Genomic DNA, 22,475 nt, shown 5'->3' on the forward strand with positions numbered 1-22,475 from the left:
GCGTGAGAGATGGGGTGGGAATGCCTCCCTGCCACCTTCAAAGCTTCCCTCTTCTTCCACGGCGCCATTCCTGACCCGCAGGGCTCCCAGCTCGGATGTGCCCCCAGATCTCATCATCTGCACCCTGGCATGGCCACTTTGGGCAGCCACAGGGGGGTTCCCGTGCTCCCCACACCCCCCCGGTGCCGGGTGCTGCCCCTTCTGCAAAGACCCCAGCCCTGTCCTGTCCTGTCCTGTCCTGTCCTGTCCTGCCGGGGGTTTTTGGGGTCCCTGGCGGGGACAGCGGGGCTGCACGGGCGCGAAGTGAAGCAAGGCAGCCGTGATTCAGCGGGACACGCAGCCGGCCCCGTGCCTGGGCGAGCCGGGGCAGGACGGGCACGGCTCGTCCCTCCCGGGGGCGGGCAGCCCCGGGGGCAGCTCCGAGCCGCCCCGGCCGGGCGGGGGTCGCGCAGACCCCGCTCCCGGGCGGACTCCGGCAGCGCCCGCGCAGCGCCGAGCACCGGGCGGCGGAGCGGCGGGGATGGGGATGGAGCAGGAGGAGGAGGAGGACGAAGGGCAGGAGGTGGGGCTGGAAGTGAAACCGATTGGGGGGGGCGGGGCGGGCTCGTCATGTGAACGGCCGCATGCTCGGGCAGAAGTGGGTCACGGCGCGGCGGAGGGGCAGGTGCCAGAGCCGCCCGGTGCCGCCCGGTGCTTCCCGGTGCCGCCCGGTGCCTCCCGGTGCCGCCGCTCCCCGCCGCGCCCCGCGCCGCTCCGGAGCCCCGCGCCGCCCCATGCGCCCCCCGGCGCCCTGAGCGCGGCGGACACGATGCGAGGTGGGTCCGGGGGGCCGGGGGCTGCAGGGGGCAGCGGCACAAGTTGGTGCCGGTGGGGATCGGGGACACCGCACCAGCCTGGCCGAGGGGGACGGGCAGGACCCGACGTCAGCCCGGACGGGGATACGGGGGAGCCGCATCAGCCCCGCCGTGGGGGACGGGGGGACTCGGTGTCAGCCCGGACAGTGACAAGGGGGGATCCGCATCAACTTTGCTGGAGGAGGGCGAGGGGAGCCGTGTGAGCCCCGCGGAAGGGATGGGAAGGAGCCCGCAGCGGCCCCACCGGGGACACGGGGGGACCCGCAGCAGCCCCGCTGGAACGGGACAAGGGGGGAACCCGCAGCAGCCCCGCCGGGGCCGCTCTGCCTCCTCCAGCTCCCCTTTCGTTGGGAATAAAATTCTTGTTTATTTTGCTTTGCTTTCCGACGCCGGCTTAGACGCACTCTTAAGCTTTTCCCCGCACTAAACCCCTTAATCTCCTCTTCAATATGTTGCTCCCACCAGGGCTGGATTTATTGTAGTTTTTTCCCCCTTTTCCCCCTCCCCACGGCGTAGGGGGCAGTTTGGGAGGCTCCCGCAGGGACAGGCAAGGGGTCAGGTGCAATTTTGGGTGCCCCTTTTCCAGGGCAGGGGTGAGTTGTGCCAGCACCTGCCTGGTTTTACCCGTTACCAAAGGCAATTCCTACTTTTCACCCCTCTGCTTTGCCGAGCAGGCGGTGGGGAGGAGGAGGATGGAGGGAGGAAGGCTCCAGCGGGACAATCCGGCGGGGCCTGGTGATGGTGACGCAGCGGTGGCCGGACTCAGCTCCGTTCCAGCATGCTGGGCTGGGATTTTCATCCTCCTTTAAACCATTTTTCCATCATGCCCTGCCTTCCCCGAGCCCCGAGCCCTGCCAGGACTCCCTGGTGCTCCTCCATAGGTGTATTTTGGGGGGTGCACGTCCTTAGGCTCATTTTGGGGAGTGGGCACCAGGACGTTCATCCCGAGCTCCTCAAATCCTCAAATCCTGCTTCCTCCCTGCGCCGCGGGTGCTGCGGCTGTGCCCCCGCCTCACTCTTGTGTAACGGTGGGGCTGGGGTGGGTGAGGAGGGCGAGGCGAGCCCCCCACATCCCCTTCCTGCCCCTCGACATCCTGGCTTTGCACCTTTACGAGGACGGAGGGAAGCATTATCGCCTGCCTAATTGCGATCACGCCTGGCTCTTACGTAGCACTTGCACAGCCAGCACCGGCTTAATTAGCAACTGGGCGAACTTTTCCTTTTTTAAAAATATTTTTCCTTTCCCCCCATGAATTGTTGGTGTCGACCCTAATTTAGGGCCGAACCCTGCTGATATCCCACCGTTCCCCCCAGTCGGGCGTTTTTCCCGCAGTCCCGCGTCCTCATCCCTCTCGAAGCCCAAATGCCGCATGGCGACGCCAAATTGATTCAATCTCCATTTTCCTTCCCAAAACCGCCACCGCTCTGCCCCATTTCCCCGGGGGCCCACAGCAGCTCCTCGCTCCTGTCCTTCCCTGCGCCGCGGCTGCGCCGGGGCCGGGGAAGAGGCTTTGCCTTGTATAATCCTATACGATTTCCAGCCCTCCTGCTCACTTGTTTTGCAAGCAGCGTGGCGAGGAGCGTGCGGTGGCTCGGCAGCCTTTGCGACTTGTCCTAGTGACCTAGATCTGTCATTGGAAAAAATCAGAGAGGGCGGAGGAGGAGCTTCCCTGCCCGTTTCGGCGGCGTGCACACGCTGGCGCGGCCGGCACCCACCGGGCCCTCCCGCACGACGGCCGCGCCTGTCCCGGGACCGCAGCGCGGGGACGGCCGTGCCTCCATTCCCAAAAACCAAACCTGGAGGAGAAAGCTGTCCTCTGCCTTTATGGGGGTCCAGACGGGATTTGCAGGATCCCCCACCCCGATAACCCCAGGGAGAGTCAGCGCCGGGAGAGGGGAGAGCAGCCATGGGGTCGGTGGTCTCTGTCCCCATCCTACAGTCCCTGTCGCTGCTCCCTGTCACGTTTAACTTTGAACTCGCGGCGGCTATTTAAAGAGCTGCTAATGTCTAAATCAGCCCGGTTTATCGGATGTGGTGAGCAGAGCTGCTCTCCTGCCTTTTTTTAGCCCCCAGGGAGATAATTCCCCCCCGGTTTAGCAGCTCTGCCGGAGGGGTTCTCCCACCGCAGCCCGGCTTGTCCCCGCCCCGGGCTGGCAGGTCCCCCCTCCCCGCAAAGGCCTCACCTTTGCCACCCTTGTGCAGCAGGCAAAGTGCAAAGGGCTGCGGGGCTGGCCTTGGCACGGCTCGGCGTGGCACGGGAGCTGCGGAACCGGAGCTGCTGAACCGGAGCGGCCCTGGGGGAGCCACATCGCCCATCCCGAGCTGCCATTTCCCTGTTGGGGGCACACACTGCACCATGGGAGGGGGAAAAGCAGCGCTTTGCTGGAGACTGGGGAGAAAGCAAAAGCTCCGTTCGCGTGCCTGCAAGGGAAGGTGGCCAGGGGTTGCCCCAGGGCAGGGTGAGAACAGCTGAGCGCTGTTCTGGCCCAAAGTTTCCAGGAAATCTTTGCTGATCGCTTAGGAAAGCAGCTCTCCCTCCAGAATCCCAGCCCGGCACGGGCCGTGGTTGTGTCATCTGAATTTTCCCTGCTGCCCACTTGGCCCCGGTGTTCCTGTGCCTGGAGCCGGGGCTGTGAACACCCGGCATGGGCCTGCCTTGTTTGGAGTTCCCGGGGGTGCAGGGATGGGGATGGGATTTTTTGGCGGCCATGGCCGAAGTGTTGGGGTGCTGGGAGACCCCGAGGCACTGCAGCACTGGAGGCTGTTTAATAGCAAAGCCAACAGCAGATATAAAGGGGTGATAATTCCCTTTATTTCCTTGTTTATTCCTGCCCCAACAGCAAAACACAACTGTGGACGGTGGCTGTGGGGAAGTGCAGTCACTCCTGGGGCTGGAGGCTGCTGCAGAGGATGCAGGTGCAGAACTGGGGTTTAGGGCAGGAATGGGAAACGGGGTGGCATTGTAGGTCCCTGTGTGTGTCCCTGTGTGTCCCTGTGGGTCCTTGTGGGTCCCTGTGGGTCCTTGTGGGTCCCTGTGGGTCCCTGTGCAGCCTGGACTCACCCTCCTCTCCCTGCTCTGGCTGCACCAGGGGGATGCTGAGTCCCCCTGCAAGGGGAGAGGTGGTGGAGGGGAAGCATCAGAGCCCCCCGGTGCCCTGGGTGGGGCTGGGGGATCCAGGGGGGCTGCAGGGCTGCTGCCAACTCCCAGGTGTGCCCATCCTGCAGCATCGATGGAGCCTGGCAGAGGGATGGGGCACAGAGCTCTCTCCCAGCAGGTTCACTGGGTACCAAGCCAGGGCACTGGGGAAGCACTGGGGGGTATTTGGGGCAGGGATGGCCCCAGAGGCACAGAGCCACCTCTGAAATACTCAGAGCTGGGATGCTGCCCCACTGCCTCCAGCAAGGACACCATGGCCTCACGTGGCCCCCCAGGGGAAGGGGTGCCCACATTCTGCCCCTGTGGGGTGACAGCTGTGCAGGCTCACCCTGGGGGACTGTGCAGGGATCTGAAGTGCACCCCAAAACAAACCCCTCCCAGGAGTCCTCACCCCACAGCCAGGGGCACCCAGCTATGCCGATGGGGAGGGGGAGGCAGCTCCAAAAATTCTCCAGCAGCAGTGGGGTCACAGCACATCCCAAGGCTTAATGGGGTGCTGAGGGTTTTGGGGTGATTCCCCCACAGCAGTGAGATCATAGGGCCGAGGGGAGGGACAGGGGGAGGGGGAGGATGAGGATGGGGCCACCTTCCTCCCTGCACCACCGAGAGGGGTCCAGCGCCCACGGCTGCACCCTGCAGGGCCTGCCTTGTTTTGTTTTGGGGTGCAAGAGATGCCCGCCCTTGGGGCGGAGGCGATGCAGGGGAGGGTGTGCCCGGCCCATTCCTGCTCGGGGAGGGCGGCTCTGGCTCTGCCGAAACCGTGGAGGAGCCTCCAGCACGGGCAGGGGGAGCAGTGCTGGCCTGGAGGGGACACACACAGCCAGGTCTGGGGGGTGACAGGCGACCAGGGCCACACCTGTGCCCCTCGCCTGCAGCTGCCGCTCAGGGTGGCAAATGGGTGCTCTCAGCTGGAGGTATCACCCCAAAACACCCCAAAATCCCCCGCTCCCGGGTGCGGGAGGTCGGTGTGAGCCCAGCCCGGCGCGGGAGCGGCCGCGGGCCCGCAAGGGTTAAGGGCCGTGGTTACACAAGCGGCGTGGCCACGGGCAGAAAGTGTGTCAGTGGGACAGGAGGGACAGGAGGGCTGCACGCCGCACCGGGGGCATCGCCCCGCCACGGCCGGGACCGGGGCCGCACCGGGCCGCTTACATAAGGGCCGGCCGGTGGCAGCGGGCCGGGAGTTGGGCAAGAAGTGTTTACAGTGGGAGGAGAGCAAATACCACCGCCGGGACATTTTAATTGCCGGCTGGAGATCATTATTACTTATTTTTTTTAACCCTTTCGTTGTTTCTTTTATCCTGATCTCTGTTTTAGCCCCATCGGGCCCGGGGTGGAGGTTCCCTGCTGCCTCCCCCGGCTCAGCCCCTCCTAAATGTCCCCCCGCTCCGTTCGCACGGTTGGGGTGGGAGGAGATGCTAAATTCTCCAGTGGGGAAACTGAGGCACAGGGTGGGGTGGTTGGGGTGGAGGAATATCCGGGATTTGGGGTCTACTGAGATGTTTTCCCTGATCACAGTGAGATTTGGGGGATGCCGGAGCTGCCGTGGCCACCCCACCCACACCCACCTTCCTTCCCATCCCTCTGGATTTGCCCCAGGGGCGTGTTTGGGGTCGCGGGGGAGATGGGGGATGGTCCGGCCGCCTCGGGGGTCCATGGCCGCGGCACGAGGGGACACTGAAGGAGCCGACTCGGTGATTCAGCCGGGTTTCCAATCAGAGCAGCAATTAACCGTGCCGGGCTGTAATTGCCATCGCCAGGTTACGGCCGTATCTCCACGTCAGTTATTTGGGGCGAGCGTCTTAGAGCGGGTCAGGTGCCAGCGGCGGGCACGGCCGGGTAATTAGCAGGATGGTAATTAGAGCCCCAAAAGGCTGCGGGCACACGGCGGGCGGTCGGGGCTTGTCCTTCATCAGGACAGCATCATCATCATCATCATCACCCTCAGCTCCAGCCCCGGGGGCTCTTGTGGGGCGGGATTTGGCCACCGGCACACGAAGCCTTTGGGGTCGTTGGGTTTTTGGGGCTCAGCTGGGGCTGCCGGGCCGCGCTCAGCCCCGGTGTTTGCCGGTAATTCCGGGGACCGGAGTATCGGCCGCGGGCGTGAGGGCGCGGCGGGCGCGATGCATCACCCGCGCTGCCGGCGGCTGCAATTAACGTTGCATAACGAGCCCGACGCCGCTTCCTGCCGGGGGTGGCACCCCCTCCCTGTGCCCCCCGCCGTGCCACCACCTCGGTCCCATCCCGGACAGGGCTCGGGCAGGGTGGTGGGGAGCAGAGCGGTCCCTGCGGTCCGGCAGAGTGGCGGGAGATGGCAGCGGGATCCGGGGAATTGGGGGTGTTTTGGTCATGGGAGCTGGGGGGTGGTTTGGGGGTGACCACGAGTGGCCCTTCTGGTGCCTCCGTGCCCCTGTGAAAGGCGCTGCGGTGTCGGTGCAGCTGCGGGGGATGTGAGGATGCCCTGGACATCCCTGCCCTGCCCACCGCGGGGAAACCAGCTCTGCTCAGGCTCAAAGCACGGCAGGGGCGTAGGCAGAGGATGTGGGGAGGGGCAGGGATGGGATGTGACTCCCTCGAGTCGGGGACAACACACAGCCCTGGGGAAGCTGCCCGGGGGAGGAGGGGTAAGCCCCAAAACCAGCTGGTGCATGTGGGGCACTGGGTTAATCAGTGAGTCAAAGGATGCAGGAGGGATCTGTTCCTCCACTTATGCCTGGAATGGGAGTGGATCCTTCCCCAGAGCCGGGGAGAGCAAACCTGGCCTGGGGGATGCAGTGGTGGCATCCCTGGGGGTACCAAGGGCATCCCTGGAGATACCTATGGAATCCCTGGGGGTACCAAGAGCATCCCTGGGGGTATCAACAGCATCCCTGGGATATTGAGCATCCCTGGGGGGGGGGGGGGTGTGGTGTGTACCAACAGCATCCCTGGGGGTACCCATAGCATCCCTGGGGGTACCAATGGCACCCCTGAGGGACAGAGAGAATCCCTAGGAGGGACCAAGGCCTTCCCTGGGGTACTGAGCATCCCTGGGGGACCGATGGCATCCCTGGGGGACCAATGGCACCTCGGCTGCCCTTCTGCCCAGTGAGGCCTCACTGCCCATCCCAGCCTGCCCCAAGCATTAAGGGACCCCAGGACCCTGCCAGGTACAGGTGGCACTGGCTGAGCACTGGGGCTGTCACTCACAGAGGTGGCCCTACAGAGCACAGCTCTCCAGCAGAGCCACCGATGGCTCCCAGGGGAGAGGCAGAAGGGAATTACCCGAGCGCGGGGATTTGCACAGGCCCAGGAGATTGGAAATAACCATAATCTGGCCCTGGGGGTTATTTTGGCGCGGCGGTGCCTGCCCAGCGCCCTCGAGAGCGCCGCCAGGCTGAGCCCGGCCGGGGCTGCGGGGGCTGCAGCGGGGATTAGAGGGTGCAGAGATGCCGGGAGGCACGTACAGCCCCGGGGGTGCCGAGCATCCCCCCCGCGGGGCGGGAGGGCAGAGCCGGCCCAGATCTGGGGCAGCTGGAAAATGAGGAGGACGAAGCCTATTAGCAGCTCAGTGCCAGCGAAGCAGAAGCGGCAGGGAAGCGGATTTGTGGGGGGAAGGGGCCGGGACCTTGAGCTGGGGGTGGCTATATCGGTCCTGGGTTCAAAGGAGCTGCTGGGGGGCACGGGGGGGCCCAGACCCTCTGCTTGGGGCACACCTCCAGCAACAGAGCATTTGCAGGGATGGCATGGTCCCTGTGCCGAGGCTGTCCCTGTCCTGGTGCACACATCGGTTGAAAAATAAGGGCAGTGATTCCAAAACAGGGTCCCGGCCAGGCTGGGGCAGAAACCTTCCAAGGGCTTTCCTACCCTGGCTCTTGCTGCTGCGGGATGGGGGTTCCCCACACCCTGTGTGAACCTTTTAGGGACCTCTCTGAGGTGCAAGAACCCTTGTGGGGTCTGTGGGAAGGGCTGAGCTGCCGCTGGGTCCAGCTCTCGTGCCTCAGTTTCCCCAGGTACTGAGCCAGCCCTCAGCCATCCCTCTCCTCCCTCTCAGCAGTGACCATCATTAACCCCCTGGTTTCCCCCCTTTCCCCATCCACCGCAGCCCAAATCGAGGTGATCCCGTGCAAGATCTGCGGAGACAAATCCTCAGGGATCCACTACGGTGTCATCACCTGCGAAGGCTGCAAGGTGAGCCCGGGGAGGCCGGCTGCGGGCAGGGGGCGGCCCTGCCTTCCAGCGGCCGCTTCTCAACTCCTCCCATCCCATCCCCATCCCATCCCATCCCATCCCATCCCATCCCATCCCATCCCATCCCATCCCATCCCATCCCATCCCATCCCATCCCATCCCGGGCAGGGTTTCTTTCGGAGGAGCCAGCAGAACAATGCCAGCTACTCGTGCTCCCGGCAAAGGAACTGCCTGATCGACCGCACCAACCGCAACCGCTGCCAGCACTGCCGCCTGCAGAAATGCCTGGCACTGGGCATGTCCCGCGACGGTGAGTCCTGCCCCGGGTCCCCAGGGGTCCCCTGCTCCTCCTCGGAGCGTGTCAGGCACTCAGGATGAAGCTGCTCCCCCCGCTCAGGGCCAGCCCGGTGCGAGGAGGCTTTGGGAAGCAAGAAACGCTTTTGTATTTTCGGGGGGAAAATCGAAATTGGTTCTGTTTGGTTTGACCCAGGGTTGGTCTGGGATGGCGGGGGTGCATCCAGGGGGGTCCCAGCCCCCAGCCCAGGCGCTCCCCGGGCAGCCAGGGCGTTTCCCAGGGCCGCGGCTTTGCCCTGGGGGGTGAAGCTGCCCTGACGCGGCCGCCTCTCCCCCCCGGGGCAGCGGTGAAGTTCGGCCGCATGTCCAAGAAGCAGCGGGACAGCCTCTACGCCGAGGTGCAGAAGCACCAGCAGAGCCAGGAGCAGAGCGGCGGCGCCAAGGACGAGCCCGAGCCCCTGAGCCGCGTCTACACCACGAGCGTCAGCAGCGGCCTCTCGGACCTGGACGACATCTCCACGCTGTCCGACGGGCTCCTCTTCGACTTCCCCCTGACCCCTGATGGCAGCAGCACCTACTACAACCTGGACCTGCTGGCCTCGGCACAGCCCTCGCCCGACCAGTCCAGCCTGGACGTGGCTGATGCCACGCTCATCAAGCAGGAATCTCTCTACGAGCTGATGCTGGAGCCGGCGCTGTTGGCACACGGGGCGCTGGAGGGTGCCCAGCTGCCCCCTGACATCTCTGTCCTGGAGATTGGTGAGTGCCAGGGCAGGGCAGGGCAAGTGTGGGGGGTGTGTGGCCACGAGGATGAGTCAGTGAGTCAAAGGATGCAGGAGGGATCCATCCCTCCACTTACACTTGGAATGGGAGTGAGTCCTTCCCCAGAGCCCAACCTGCCCGGGGGGATACAGTGATGGCATCCCTGGGGGTACCAAGGGGGTGCATCCCTGCTGCCACCTCAGCACCTTGCAGGACACACCCAGCCCTGGGGACACACACCCGGTCTAGGGGAAGGTGTCCTTGCCCACGGCAGGGGGTTGGAATGAGATTTAAGATGAATAAGTGGATGGGATTTAAGCTTCAACCCAAACAATTCTGAGCATCCCTGAGATACTGAGCATCCCTGGGGGTACCAGTAGCATCCCTGGGGGGTACCAATAGCATCCCTAGGGTATTGAGCATCCCAGGGGATGAGCCCAGCCTCAGCTCTTGGAGCAGCCCCGAGGCTCCCTGTGGAGCTCAGCACACCCTGTGTCTGTGGCACATCCCTTGCTTGCTTTGGGCTCAGCCCCTGCTGCCCCATCTGTCCTCGCACCCTGTGACACCGTGTGAGAGCCCCACCACCCCTCCAGCCCTCAGCCCAGCAGCCCCAGAGGCCAGGACAGGGTTGGGGGGCCCAGGTCTCACCTCCTGCTGTCCCCCCTCCCCTGCAGACCGGGTGGCCCAGAACGTGGTGAAGTCCCACCTGGAGACGTGCCAGTACACAACGGAGGAGCTGAAGCGCCTGGCGTGGAGCCTCTACTCCCCCGAGGAGGTCCGTGCCCTGCAGAGCAAGGTGAGTGCCACTGCCACAGCCCCTGGCACAGCCACTGTCCCCTGGGGCTCTGCTGGCTGAGGAGGGGTCTGTCAGTGCTTGGGAGCTGCCCAGAGGGGGAGTTTGCTGTGACAGCTCACACCCCAGGTGTCCCAATGCCACCATCCCCCGTGGATGGCACAGCACTGCCCTGGCGTGACAGAGCTCATCCTTGCCCCGAGGGTGACAGAGCTGTGGTGCCAGCACACCCTGAGTGTCCCCCATGGATGGCACAGCACTGGGGTCTCGTCCCTGCCCTGGGGAGTCACAGAGCTGAGGTGCCAGGGTGCCAGCACTCCCTGAGAGTGTCCCCTGTGCATGGCACAGCACTGGGGCCTCATCCTTGCCCTGGGGGTGACAGAGCAGGGGTGCCAGCACACCCTGAGTGTCCCCCATGGATGGCACAGCACTGGGGTCTCATCCTTGCCATGGGGGTGACAAAGCTGGGGTGCCAGGGTGCCAGCACACCCTGAGTGTCCCCCATGGATGGCACAGCACTGGGGTCTCATCCCTGCCATGGGGGGTGACAAAGCTGGGGTGCCAGCACACCCTGAGTGTCCCCCATGGGTGGCTCAGCACTGGGGTCTTGTCCCTGCCCTGGGGGTGACAGAGCTGGGGTGCAGGGGTGCCAGCACTCCCTGAGAGTGTCCCCTGTGGCACAGAGCTGCGAGGCCATGTGGCAGCAGTGCTCGCTGCAGATCTCCAACGCCATCCAGTACGTGGTGGAGTTTGCCAAGCGCATCGACGGCTTCATGGAGCTCTGCCAGAACGACCAGATCATCCTCCTGAAAGCCGGTAAGGGGGGAGCCCCCCTGGCCCCCTGCCACCCCCTGCGTGTCCCCACTGTCCCCTGCCACCCCCAACCCCTCTCCTGAGCGGCAGCCGTGGGGCCAGAAGCAAATCCCATCTTTTCTCTTGGCTGGTGCTTTCCTTTTTTGGGGGTCCCCCCCCGGCTGCCCCAGTTCTCCCAGTGCTGGGGGAGCAGGTGCTGGGCTGGGAGGAGCTGCAGGTCACATCCATGATGGTGAAGGGGGGCACGTGGCGAGTGCCTGCCTTGGGCACAGGCTTTTCTCCACAGCCACCCTCATCCAAATGTCACCCAGAAACTGGGATGGAAACGAGAACAGAAGGTTTTCCTCTGGGAGAAGGGGTGCCAAACTCAAACAGGAGCAGGGAGGATTGAGAGAAAAGGATTGGCCTCTTCACCCAGCAAGAGACTGGGAAGAGGAGGATGATGGCAGCGCACACCCACGTCCCCCACCCTTCCATCTGCCCAAGCTGGCAATGCCGTGCCCAGGCCAGGGAGCTGAATGTGCAAAATCCCCAAAACACTGGGACAACCTCATAGTTTCTAATCTGTCAGAGCTGGGGAGCTGAGATTAGCACCCAGCCCTGGGGACACGTGCCAGCATCCCAGCAGGGTGCTGTACCCCAAAGCCAGAGCTGGCTGTGCCTGAAGCGCTGGAGTTTAACTCATTCTTTCATTTCTTCCTTCCATTTTCCTTTATTTATTTTGTTTTCACCCTTTCCTCTCTCTCGGTGCTCCACCACGACCTCGGTCTCTCTGTGCCTGGCTGCCAATGACTGGATAATATTTCCCTTTGGTGAAATATTGTGGTCACAATTGGACACCTAAAAAAAAAAAAACTAACCAATCCCAAAAACCCAAACTGGATTTGTTGAAATACCTATTCTGCTCTTGGGAATGAACAATCTGGACCTCAAACGTGCACTGGGGGCTTTCCTCTTTCTTACATTTGGTCCTGGGGTGATGGAAACCCCCCTGACCTTCCCCACCCTGCCCTGCCCTGCCCTCGTCTGCGCTCTCTCTGCCTACATCAGGTTGCCTCGAGGTGCTCCTGATCCGCATGATCCGCGCCTTCAACCCCCTGAACAACACCGTCCTCTTCGAGGGCAAGTTCGGTGGCATGCAGATGTTCAAATCTCTCGGTAAGGGCTCCTGCTGCCCCTCCCTTGGGGCTCTCTTTCTCCTTCTTCTTCACCTCCTTCCTTCTCCATCTTCCTTCTTCTTCCTTCTCTTTCTTCCTTCTCCTTCTTCCTTCTCCTTCTTCCTTCCCCTTCTTCTTTCTCCTCCTTCTTTCTCCTCCTTCCTTCTCCTCCCTTCTTTCTTTCACCTTCTCCTTCCTTCCTTCCTTCCTTCCTTCCTTCCTTCCTTCCTTCCTTCCTTCCTTCCTTCCTTCCTTCCTTCCTTCCTTCCTTCCTTCCTTCCTTCCTTCCTTCCTTCCTTCCTTCCTTCCTTCCTTCCTTCCTTCCTTCCTTCCTTCCTTCCTTCCTTCCTTCCTTCCTTCCTTCCTTCCTTCCTTCCTTCCTTCCTTCCTTCCTTCCTTCCTTCCTTCCTTCCTTCCTTCCTTCCTTCCTTCCTTCCTTCCTTCCTTCCTTCCTTCCTTCCTTCCTTCCTTCCTTCCTTCCTTCCTTCCTTCCTTCCTTCCTTCCTTCCTTCCTTCCTTCCTTCCTTCCTTCCTTCCTTCCTTCCTTCCTTCCTTCCTTCCTCTCCCCCCCTCTCTCCCTCTTTCTCCTTCTTCTCCTCCTCTTCCTCCCCCTATCCTCTCTTTTCCCTGTCCCTCTCCTCTCCCTCTGGAACCCAGACAAGGCTGGAATTTGCCAGGTGAGTGTCCAGGACCCCCCTCCCCACCCATCTCCTCTCCCAAAACCTTTCCAAGCTCCGGGTACCGCTGGGCTCTGCTGCTGGGTGGGCAGAGCAGTGACAGTGACAGTGACAGTGACAGTGAGGTGTCCCTGCTGTCCCCTCTCAGGCTGTGACGACCTCATCGGTGCCGTCTTCGAGCTGGGCAGGACCCTGTGCCGCCTGCAGCTGTCGGACGAGGAGCTCGCCCTCTTCACTGCTGCTGTCCTGCTCTCCCCAGGTACTGGGGGGCTCCAAATCTGGGGGTGTCCTGTGGAGAGAGCTGTCCCCAGAAACCTTCCTTGGTGGATGATTTCAGTTATTCCTGGGAAAGGAACTTGGGGGGAAAATGCATCTGCCAAATTTCCTTGGTGGGAAGAGGAACCGTGTCACCCATGGTGGGGTGGGGAGCTGAGAGAGGAGCCAAGTGTCCCCAAAACCATCCTGGGGAGCAGGAAAGGTTAAAAGAGCCACTGCTCTGTGCCTGGGTGAGACCCTTGGTGACTCTGGCCATGTGGTGGCTCTGTGGTTGTGGGAAATGGATTAGCCTCTAATAGTGATAGTGTTCTAATAGTTAGCTTCTAATTGTGATAGCATGATTTATAACATATATTATATGTTATCAGTAAAACATATATTTAATACTTATATTATATTATATTATATTATATTATATTATATTATATTACATTATATTATATTACATTATATTACATTATATTATACATATATTATATTTACTAAAAATAAAATAAAAGTTCTTAAAACACCTCTCTGTTGCCCCATCTCTAAGTCAGAAAAGAACCCAATCCAACAAGTGGTGACTCTGTTCTTCCTCTCCTGCAGACCGCCCGTGGCTGACTGAGTCCAAGAAGGTGCAGAAGCTCCAGGACAAGATCTATGTGGCCCTGCAGCACGAGATCCAGAAGAAACACTCCGCTGAGGACAAGCTCTCGAAGGTAGGGGCACAGCAAACCCAGCCAGGGGTGCAGGGGGTGTCTGAGCTGGGGGATGTGGCTGGGCCAGAGCTCATGAGCCACACACATTTTGGAGAGAGAGACCCCAAACCTGTCAGAGGAGGAGAAGAATTTCTCCTCCCAAGGGCTGTGAATCTCCCTTGTGGTGCAGGCAGTGCTGCTGAACCTGGCAGTGCACCAGGAAATGGGGGTGGTTGTTTTAGGAAAAAGAGCCATTTTGGGAATGCTTTGCCCTGCACAGGGCTGGGGTGAGGAGGAGCCCCCAGTGTGGAAAGATGAGGGTTTGGGGTGAGGCCAGGTTGCTGCCAGGCTGCCCAAAGGCGGGCAGTGTGCTGGTGCCCCAGTGCCAGGTTTGATCCCCAAACCCACCCCCTGTGCCCAGGGAAGGGGGAACAGCAGTGCAGGGGACACCGAGTGGTCCCCAAACACCCCTGCTTGTCCCCAAGGGGGGGGGAGAGCAGCATCAGGGCCACCACACACAGCATCCCAGTGGTCACCAGCTCCTTCTCTCCCTGCAGATGGTTTCCAAGCTGCCCTTGATGAAGACCATTTGCAACCTGCACTTGGACAAGCTGGAATTTTTCCGTCTCCTGCACCCGGAGACTGCCATGAACTTCCCCCCCCTCTACAAGGAGGTTTTCAACTCTGAGCTTCAGTACAGCGACCCCCGGGAGAGCTAAGGCCAGGAGCCAGCGGCCCCCTTGGAGTTCCCCAAAATTTGGAGACAAACTGCACTTCAGAGGTTTGGGGCAATTTATTTAAATCAAATAATCAAAGGCAAGAGAAACCCCCGGGGTGGCTGCGGTGCCTCCCTGGCCCCATCTCCTCGCTGTGGATTGCAATAGCTCTTGAATGTAAAGCACCTTGAAGGAAAAAGCAAATGGACTTTGCCATACCAGTGAAATGAATGTGAAATCTCTGCTTGGGAGAGGAGATGCTCCTGGCAGTGGTGAGGGACAGGCTGCTCCTGGTGACACGGGAGGAGGGAGTGCCCTTCCCGCTGTCCTGGCTGCACTCTCCACCTCCCATTTTTATTTCTTTGTTTTTTTAATTATTATTTTTATTTTATTGTGGTTTTTTTAACCCGAACATCAGGCATGGGATAAAGAAGGGGCGATGCTGACTCGGCTGGGTCGGGTTGGGGCTGCAGCTGAGGAGAGGGAAAGGACAGAGCCTTTGCTTTATTTCATCTCCCACGGGTGCAGCGGGACCCTGGGAGCTTGGCCAGGAAAGGTCTGTCTGTGGCTGGTGGGGGACTCAGCACAGGATTTTCCTGTGGGGGAAGCTGCTTTGAGGGAAAAGATTCTCAGTGCAGCAGGGGAAAAGTTTTGCAGGGTCTCCATGCCCTGCATCACAGCATTTTCCCAAATTCCCAGCCAGCTCCTTGGCCAGCTGGGCGACCACCCGAATTTGTGGAGCTGGTTCAGCAGGTTCACCTGCCGCGTGCCACCTCTGTGCATCCCAGAAGCTTTTCCAGGCCCGTGGGACTTCAGCCAGAGCCCAAATCCTGGCCATCCCACCCCAGAGGCACCCATGGCCACTGAGGGGCTCCAGGGCTGTCCCTGTCCCCGTGGTGGCCGCAGCAGTGGTGGCTCTCTGGGTGCTGCTGCTGCTGTGTGTAGTTCTCTTATCAATCCCATTAAAACTGCCCCAAGGTTCAGCACCCAGAGCAGGGTTTGTGACCCTTTCTCCATCCCACCCCATCCCCAGGTTCTCCTTTCCCACACCACACACAGGAGCCCAGGTGTGGCTGCAGGTTGAGTTGGACCCAGGCTTTCCCCTCAATGAGCTCCCTAGAACTGTTATTTTGGGAGTTGCTCTTGAGTTTGCAGGATTTAGGAGGTTTTGAGGGGGAGAAACTGTCTGTTGGAGCCAAGGGAAGTGAAAGGTCCTTATTCCCTTCAAGGAATAAGGCTGGTTGGAAGGAATGTGGTGTTTGGGACCTGCTGCTCCTTTTGGGAGGCTCAAAAGGGGATGAAGGAAGGATTGGTGGGATGATGCTGTTCTCGGCCACGGCAGCAGGGGATGCTTGAGAGACTCGGTGGCTCTGCAGATGGATTTTTCCGTCCCTGCTCCTGCTCCCACTGCAGCAAATGCCAAAAAACTACGAGGGAAAAACCTGCTCCGAGGCAGCCCCAGTTTCTGCTGACAAAGGGCTAAAATCCCAAGCTCCTTTCCTGCTTTGTGCTGATTCCTCGTGCACCCAACCCCATCCTCGGGCAGCTCGGACCATCCCCGAGCGGGAGCCAAAACCTTTGGATCCACAACTGCACCCTTCAAACCAAACAAGCAGCTTTCTAAGCAACGTGAGGGATATTCCTGCTTTTGTTAAAACACCTCCTAGGGAAGACCATGGACCAACCTTGATGAGGGAAGACTCTCCCATGGGATTTCTGCTCGGCTCCAAGGCAGAGGGAATTTGGGAGTGCGTTCCTCCCCGGCAGCCGCTGCGTGGCTTTGCTGACCACATCCCAGCAGCTTCTGGGAGCAGATTGGAGCCTGCCAGCCTTGGCTCCCTCTCTGTTGGAGCCAGGTCTCTGGGAAAAGGCTGCCAGCCCTCAGCCCACAGCCCCACGCGACGTCCAGTGCCAATGTGCTGCTGTCCAGCGCAGCATCCATGGCGTGGGGATGTGCCCGGCTCCTCTCCTGCCCTCTCCGAAGCTTGGACAGAAGAGAGAAGTCAGTGCTGCCTTTTATGTCCAGAGGGTTGTGCCTTTTTTTTTGTTCTTTTGGAAGCATCATTTCCGACAGCACCGTTCACTTCCCGGGAAAAGCAGCCCCATAATGTGACTGAGCTCGGAGGGAACAGCCCGTGGGGGTTTGGGAACGTTTGGGGAAAAAACCAGAAATTAAAAAAAAAAAAAAAAAAAAGCACACACCCTTCTTTTTGCCCTCAGTATTCGTCAGCCAACCCAACACACAGCAATGGTGAATGCCACCGACTTCATTTCATCCGGCAAAGAACCCAGGAAAGCACCTTAATTTGGGAACATCAGAGCCCGTGGGGAGAGATTCTGGATTATTCTGAGCAATAAGAGCCCCCCCCGTGGGAACCTAGGGAAGACTGGAAGTATTAAACACGTGTAACTCAACCTGCCAAACTGCAGGAACCTGCACTTTTCAGTTCTCTTCAGAGGAACCGACTTGATTCGATGATTTTTTGGGAGGGGATATAAAAGTGATTCGGTGTCGATTCGGTGATTCCTGGCCTGGGATGGGTGCCATGCCTGGAAAGGGATGGCAGGGGTGGAAAGGGAAGGCAGGGGTGGAAAGGGATGGCAGGGGTGGAAAGGGAAGGCAGGGGGTGGAAAGGGAAGGCAAGGGATGGCAGCCCCTGCTTGGGGCTGGCCAGGGCTGTGCCAAGGTTCCTCACCCCTGCTGGGCCACCCAGAGCTCGGAGCTCGCAGGGAAATGACAAAGCCTGGGCAGAAATGCCCAAAAAAGGGAGATTTCCCTCTCCCCTGTGGCCAGTGGGGAGGGGGCCCAGGAGCCCTGAGCCCCCCATGGCTCTGGTGCTCCAGAGATGTTCCCACCCCAACATGGGATGTTCCTTTCCAACAGCCCTGGGCCGCCAGCTGTGGCTCCTTTCCAGACAAAGATTAATTTAGTGTTTGTTTGTCTGCTCTGGCAGTGTAGCTGAGTGTCCATTTCCACCCACAGAACCCTCACACTGTGTATAAAGATGGATCAAAAATATATATAATATATATTCTTGTGAATGTTGGTGCAAAAGAGAAAAATATATAAAGTTTTGGTCGGCTTTATGTTATTTTTTATCTCTATGAATGAAAGGAAGAAATGGAAAACCTTTTATTTCCATTTACCGCCCCTCCACACATTACCTACCTGTAGATACCAACAGGTTTTATGGAAATGTTTTACTTTTTAGATTTAGGAAAATGCTTCTGTTCTCATTGAATGTTCTGTCTTGTAAGATTGTAATTTCTATTTTTTTAAAGAAAAGAAAATAACTAAATAAAATTTCCTCTTTCAGACCAGTCAGCTTAGGAAGGGAGGGCAGGGGAGGGAGAAACGTTTATTTAAGGACAAAAACTGTTGTTGGAATTTTTCATAACATTAAATAAAAAGTAATATAATGTATGGATGACAACCTTTTTACTGAGGTGTGTTCTATAGGTACATAGATGTATATTGCACAAAATTTACAGGAAGAAAAATAAAGTCTGTTTCACAAGGTTAAAAAATATATATATAATGCTGGAAATAATGATTTTAAATTTTAGCAAAGAGGGAGAGTGGGAGTGAATCCCTCAAAGTGATGGGGAAAGCTTTCATTTCCTCCATGGGTTAAGAAGTTTGAATTTCCATGGGTTAAAATGCTTTAATTTCTTCCATGGGTTAAAGACTGAGCTGTACCAGAATCCCAGAATGTTTTGGGTGGGAAGGGACCTCAAAGCCCATCCAGTGCCACCCCTGCCATGGCAGGGACACCTCCCACTGTCCCAGGCTGCTCCCAGCCCTGTCCAGCCTGGCCTTGGGCACTGCCAGGGATGCAGGGGCAGCCCCAGCTGCTCTGGGCACCCTGTGCCAGGGCCTGCCCACCCTGCCAGGGAACAATTCCTGATTGCCAAGATCCCATCCATCCTGTTCAGGATTTGGACATAAAGGCAGATTTCAGGCACTGGGAGGTGTTCTTGCTTCACTTAATGCACAGCAAAGCTGAGGGACAGGGACTGCACCTGGCAGTGCCAGGGACACATTTTGGGACAGGAGAGTGGAGACAGGTCTGGGGGGATGGTGCATCTGTGGGGAGGAATCAGGGACAGCCAAGGAGCATTTGGGAATAATTTCCAAACAGTTCCCAGTCCTAGGAAGGAAAGAATACCTCAGATATACCAGGGCATTATACATGGATGTTCTTGGATGTCCTGGATTTAACAAGGATGCCAGGCACTAATCTCTGCTCTGGGACAGGGACAGCAGCCCAGCAAGGGCTGGAGCTGGGCCAGGCCTTGGCATGGAGCTCAGGGCAAGGTTCTGCCCCCCGAGGCTGCTGGGCACTGCCCAGGCTCCCCAGGGAATGATGCCAAGGCTGCCACAGCTCCAAGAGCCTTTGGACACAGAATCACAGAATTTTGGAATCACTGGGTTGGAAGAGACCTCCAAGAGCATCGAGTCCAACCCAGCCCCAGCACCTCAACTGAACCCTGGCACCCAGTGCCACATCCAGGCTTTGTTAAACACACCCAGGGATGGGGACTCCACCACCTCCCCGGGCAGCCATTCCAGAGCTTTATCTCCCTTTCTGTAAAAAACTTTTTCCTGATACCCAACCTGAATTTCCCTTGGCACAGTTGAGGCTGTGTGCTCTGGTTCTGTCAGTGCCTGGAGAAAGAGCCCAGCCCCAGCTGAGCACAGGCACCTTGCAGGAGCTGCAGAGAGTGATGAGGGCACCCCTGAGTCTCCTTTTCTCCAGGCTGAGCACCCCCAGCTCCCTCAGCTGTTCCTCACAGGGTTTGTGTTCCCAGCCCCTCACTGACAGAGCCCTCAGGGCTGCTCAGGGTGGGGTTGTTGGGGTGGCTGGGCAGGGACAGGGGCTGGGCTGATCATCCCTGAGGGTCCCTGCTAACTCAGAATATTCCAGGACTCTTTGAATCTCTGCTCTGGGTGCACACAGGGCAAAGGGATCACTGGGTCTGAAGACACATCCTCATTTCCTTCTGCTTCCCCTGTGAGCCTCACCTGGATGCCCATTCCCCGCTGGACAGATCAGAGCTGTGTCCTCAGCACACAGCTGGGCTGGCCAGGAGCTGTGGAGAAGGTGGAAATAACAAAAAGAATCCTTGGAGCAGCAGGGTCAGGCAATGCCAGCTCCCAGTGCTGCCCTGAGGCATTCCCAGGGGACAACACAGCTCCTCCTCCTCCTTCCCACATATTATATATATATGCAATATCTTCAGATATTGCAGGATAAACCCTGGGCAAAGCAGGGCACAGCTTGGGGAGATGTTGGGAAAGGCCATCATCTACTTTGGGGGCTCCCTGGGGTGTCCAGGGAATATATATATATATATATATATATTATATAATGTATAATATATAATATAATATAATATATAAAATATATAATATCTGATATATTATATAATATATATTATATAAATATATCTTATATGAGATACATAATACATTATAATATATAATATATAATGTATAATATATAATGTATAATATATAATATATAATATATAATATATAATATATAATATATAATATATAATATATAATATATAATATATAATATATAATATATAATATATAATATATAATGTATTATATATAATGTATTATATATTATATATTATATATATGTGAGAGCTCCAGATCCTTGGATTGCTGCACAGTGACATTTTGGTTTTCATTTTAAAAATATTTGTCTTTTTTTTTTTTCCCCAAAAAATCCTGTTTCTTTGCTGTATTTCGAGAAAATAAAATAATAAATTAAAGCATGGCTTTAAACAAAAAAAAAATGCTTAGGGAAAATATCTCCAGGGGAGAAGCTGGGAATTGCCAAGGAGGTTCCAGAGCTGAAGTCGGGGGTCAGGAGGGACGGGATCCCAGGGGAGTTTGGGGTGGCCCTGGCGCTGTCCCCCAGTAACGCTCCCTGTTTTACTGGTCCAGCAGCACTGGATTTACTGGGGCCGAGTGACCTCTGCTGGTTCACACCCAAAATCCTCCCTGCGTGTCGAGGATCCGGATGGATTTCAGGGCAGCTCGGGGGGGGTTTGGGGAAATTTTGGGGCAAGTTTGCACAGGGATGAGCCTGACCCGCTCCCTGGAGCTGGCAGTGACAGAAAGCACGGCCCCAGCGCTTGGAAATGTCTTTTTAAGTCCAGCTGGGGTTTTACACACCCGAATTAATAGGATTTGCAGAGCTGAGAGCTTGGAGAGGGATCCCTGCTATATTAAGGAGTCTAATGTGGTGAAAATAAGGACTTAAGGAGCTCTAGAAGTGTTCAGGCTGGAAGGGACCAGAAAAAAAAATTAAATAAACAAAATAAAATTCCTCTTTTAGACCAGGCAGCTTAAGAAGGGAGGGCAGGGGAGGAAGAAATACTAATTTAAGGACAAAACTGTTGTTGAATTTTTCATAACATTAAACAAAAAGTAATGTAATGTATGGATGACAACTTTTTTACTGAGGTGCATTCTGTTGGTACATTGTTGTATATTGCACAAAATTTGCAGGAAGAAAAAGAAAGTCTGTTTTAGGAAGTAAAAAAAGTAAAAAAAAAAAAAGTAAAGTAAAAAACCCCACAAACAATAATGTTAATATTGTTAGAAATAGTGATTTTAAATTTTAGCAAAGAGTGAGACTGAAAATGAATCCTTCAAGGTCTTGAATTGGAAGAATTTTAATTTCTTCTGTGTTCTCGGGTCCAAGCTGTACCAGAGTCCCAGAATGGTTTCGGTTGGAAGTGTGAAAAACGCGAATTTTAAAAGTTTAATATTAATAAAAAGGTTATAAAAATAGTAATATAATTACAGTAATAATAATTTTGGATAATTTGAATTAGGACAATGTGAGACAATAGAAACAAAGAGTTAGGGATGTCCGGGGTACCTTTTTCTGGGCAAAATAAGCCTGAAAAGGGACCCACGTTAACAGAGGATTAACCCTTAAAAACAATAACCTGTTGCATATTCATACACCTCATACATGATGCATAAAATCCATTCAAACACAGGATTCTGTCTGGTCATCTTCAGCTTCTTCCTCTTAATCCTAATGGCATCATCCTGACCGTGTGAGGTGGGAAGAAGTTCATTTCTTCTGATAATGGAGCAATAAATTCTCTTTCTCTGAAGGATTCAGGTGTCCTGTGGCTGCCATCTCAGTGCGAGTCCTTTCTTTAAAAAAAGTATCTTACATAGCAAAGTTTCTATTTTGACATTTTGTTATAACCTACAACTATATTTAACACACTACTTAAGAGAATTAATACAGCATCACTTTCTAACACAACATATATAATATTCATTTGAATATTTAAGAAAAGCCAATCATAAAATATGCATTTTTCACAGGAAGGGACCTTAAAGCTCATCTAATATAACTTTATACCTGCATTTTAAGCTGCTGTGCCTTGAATCCTTGAGGGATCTTGAAGAAAGGAGAGTATCAGTGCTGGAAAAGTCTAATAGTAATTCTGAAGAGGGAGAAAGCAGACCATGTTTGATATCTTTATTAATGTCAAATGATCATAGAATCCCAGAATGGTTTGGGTTGGAAGGGACCTCAAAGCCCATCCAGTGCCACCCCTGCCATGGCAGGGACACCTCCCACTGTCCCAGGCTGCTCCCAGCCCTGTCCAGCCTGGCCTTGGGCACTGCCAGGGATGCAGGGGCAGCCCCAGCTGCTCTGGGCACCCTGTGCCAGGGCCTGCCCACCCTGCCAGGGAACAATTCCTGATTGCCAAGATCCCATCCAGCCCTGCCCTCTGGCACTGGGAGCCATTCCCTGTGTCCTGTCCCTCCATGCCTCGTCCCCAGTCCCTCTGCAGCTCTCCCGGAGCCCCTTCAGGCCCTGCAGGGGCTCTGAGGTGTCCCTGGATCCCTCTCTCCTCCGGTGAACATTCCCGCTCTCCCGGACGTGTCCCGGCCCCCAGAGCCGTTCCCCCGGGCAGGGTCGTTCCCGGTACTTCGGACAATTCTGTCCCTCCCGGCTGCCGTCCCGCGCCACCGCCCCTCCCCTCGGCCCTGCCCCTCACATGATAGCGGTGGGTGTGCGCTGCGAGGCTCGCTGGGAGTTGTAGTTCACTGAGCGGGGCGCGCAGCGGCGGC

General features: G+C 56.9%; 1 protein-coding gene and 1 long non-coding RNA gene across 2 annotated transcripts; one reads left to right on the forward strand and one right to left on the reverse strand.

The window, feature by feature from the left end:
- The first annotated feature begins 664 nt into the window (after positions 1–664).
- On the forward strand, positions 665–17,877 carry LOC118697080 (nuclear receptor ROR-beta-like). Its single transcript, XM_036399556.2, has 10 exons — positions 665–815; positions 8,094–8,179; positions 8,348–8,489; positions 8,819–9,232; positions 9,910–10,031; positions 10,712–10,844; positions 11,892–11,999; positions 12,824–12,934; positions 13,540–13,652; positions 14,189–17,877. Exons 1-10 carry the CDS (start codon positions 809–811, stop codon positions 14,348–14,350), a joined length of 1,398 nt encoding a protein of 465 aa, XP_036255449.1. The 5' UTR covers positions 665–808; the 3' UTR covers positions 14,351–17,877.
- Positions 17,878–21,122: 3,245 nt separating this feature from the next.
- Positions 21,123–22,327, reverse strand: LOC129046945 (uncharacterized). The gene is made up of 2 exons (XR_008508852.1): positions 21,757–22,327; positions 21,123–21,542 (listed from the first exon to the last, which is right to left on the reverse strand). It is a non-coding gene; the product is annotated as an uncharacterized LOC129046945 (long non-coding RNA).
- Between the last annotated feature and the right edge of the window lie 148 nt (positions 22,328–22,475).

This window comes from Molothrus ater, chromosome 26 (assembly GCF_012460135.2).
Source record: "Molothrus ater isolate BHLD 08-10-18 breed brown headed cowbird chromosome 26, BPBGC_Mater_1.1, whole genome shotgun sequence".
Classification (NCBI taxonomy): Eukaryota; Metazoa; Chordata; class Aves; order Passeriformes; family Icteridae; genus Molothrus; species Molothrus ater.

What these genes read in the sequence shown, in the direction of transcription:
- LOC118697080 (XM_036399556.2), top strand. An exon ending in CATCTCTGTCCTGGAGATTG is followed by an intron (nt 9,233 to 9,909) that starts GTGAGTGCCAGG and finishes CCTCCCCTGCAG; the next exon opens with ACCGGGTGGCCCAGAACGTG. An exon ending in TCCGTGCCCTGCAGAGCAAG is followed by an intron (nt 10,032 to 10,711) that starts GTGAGTGCCACT and finishes CCTGTGGCACAG; the next exon opens with AGCTGCGAGGCCATGTGGCA.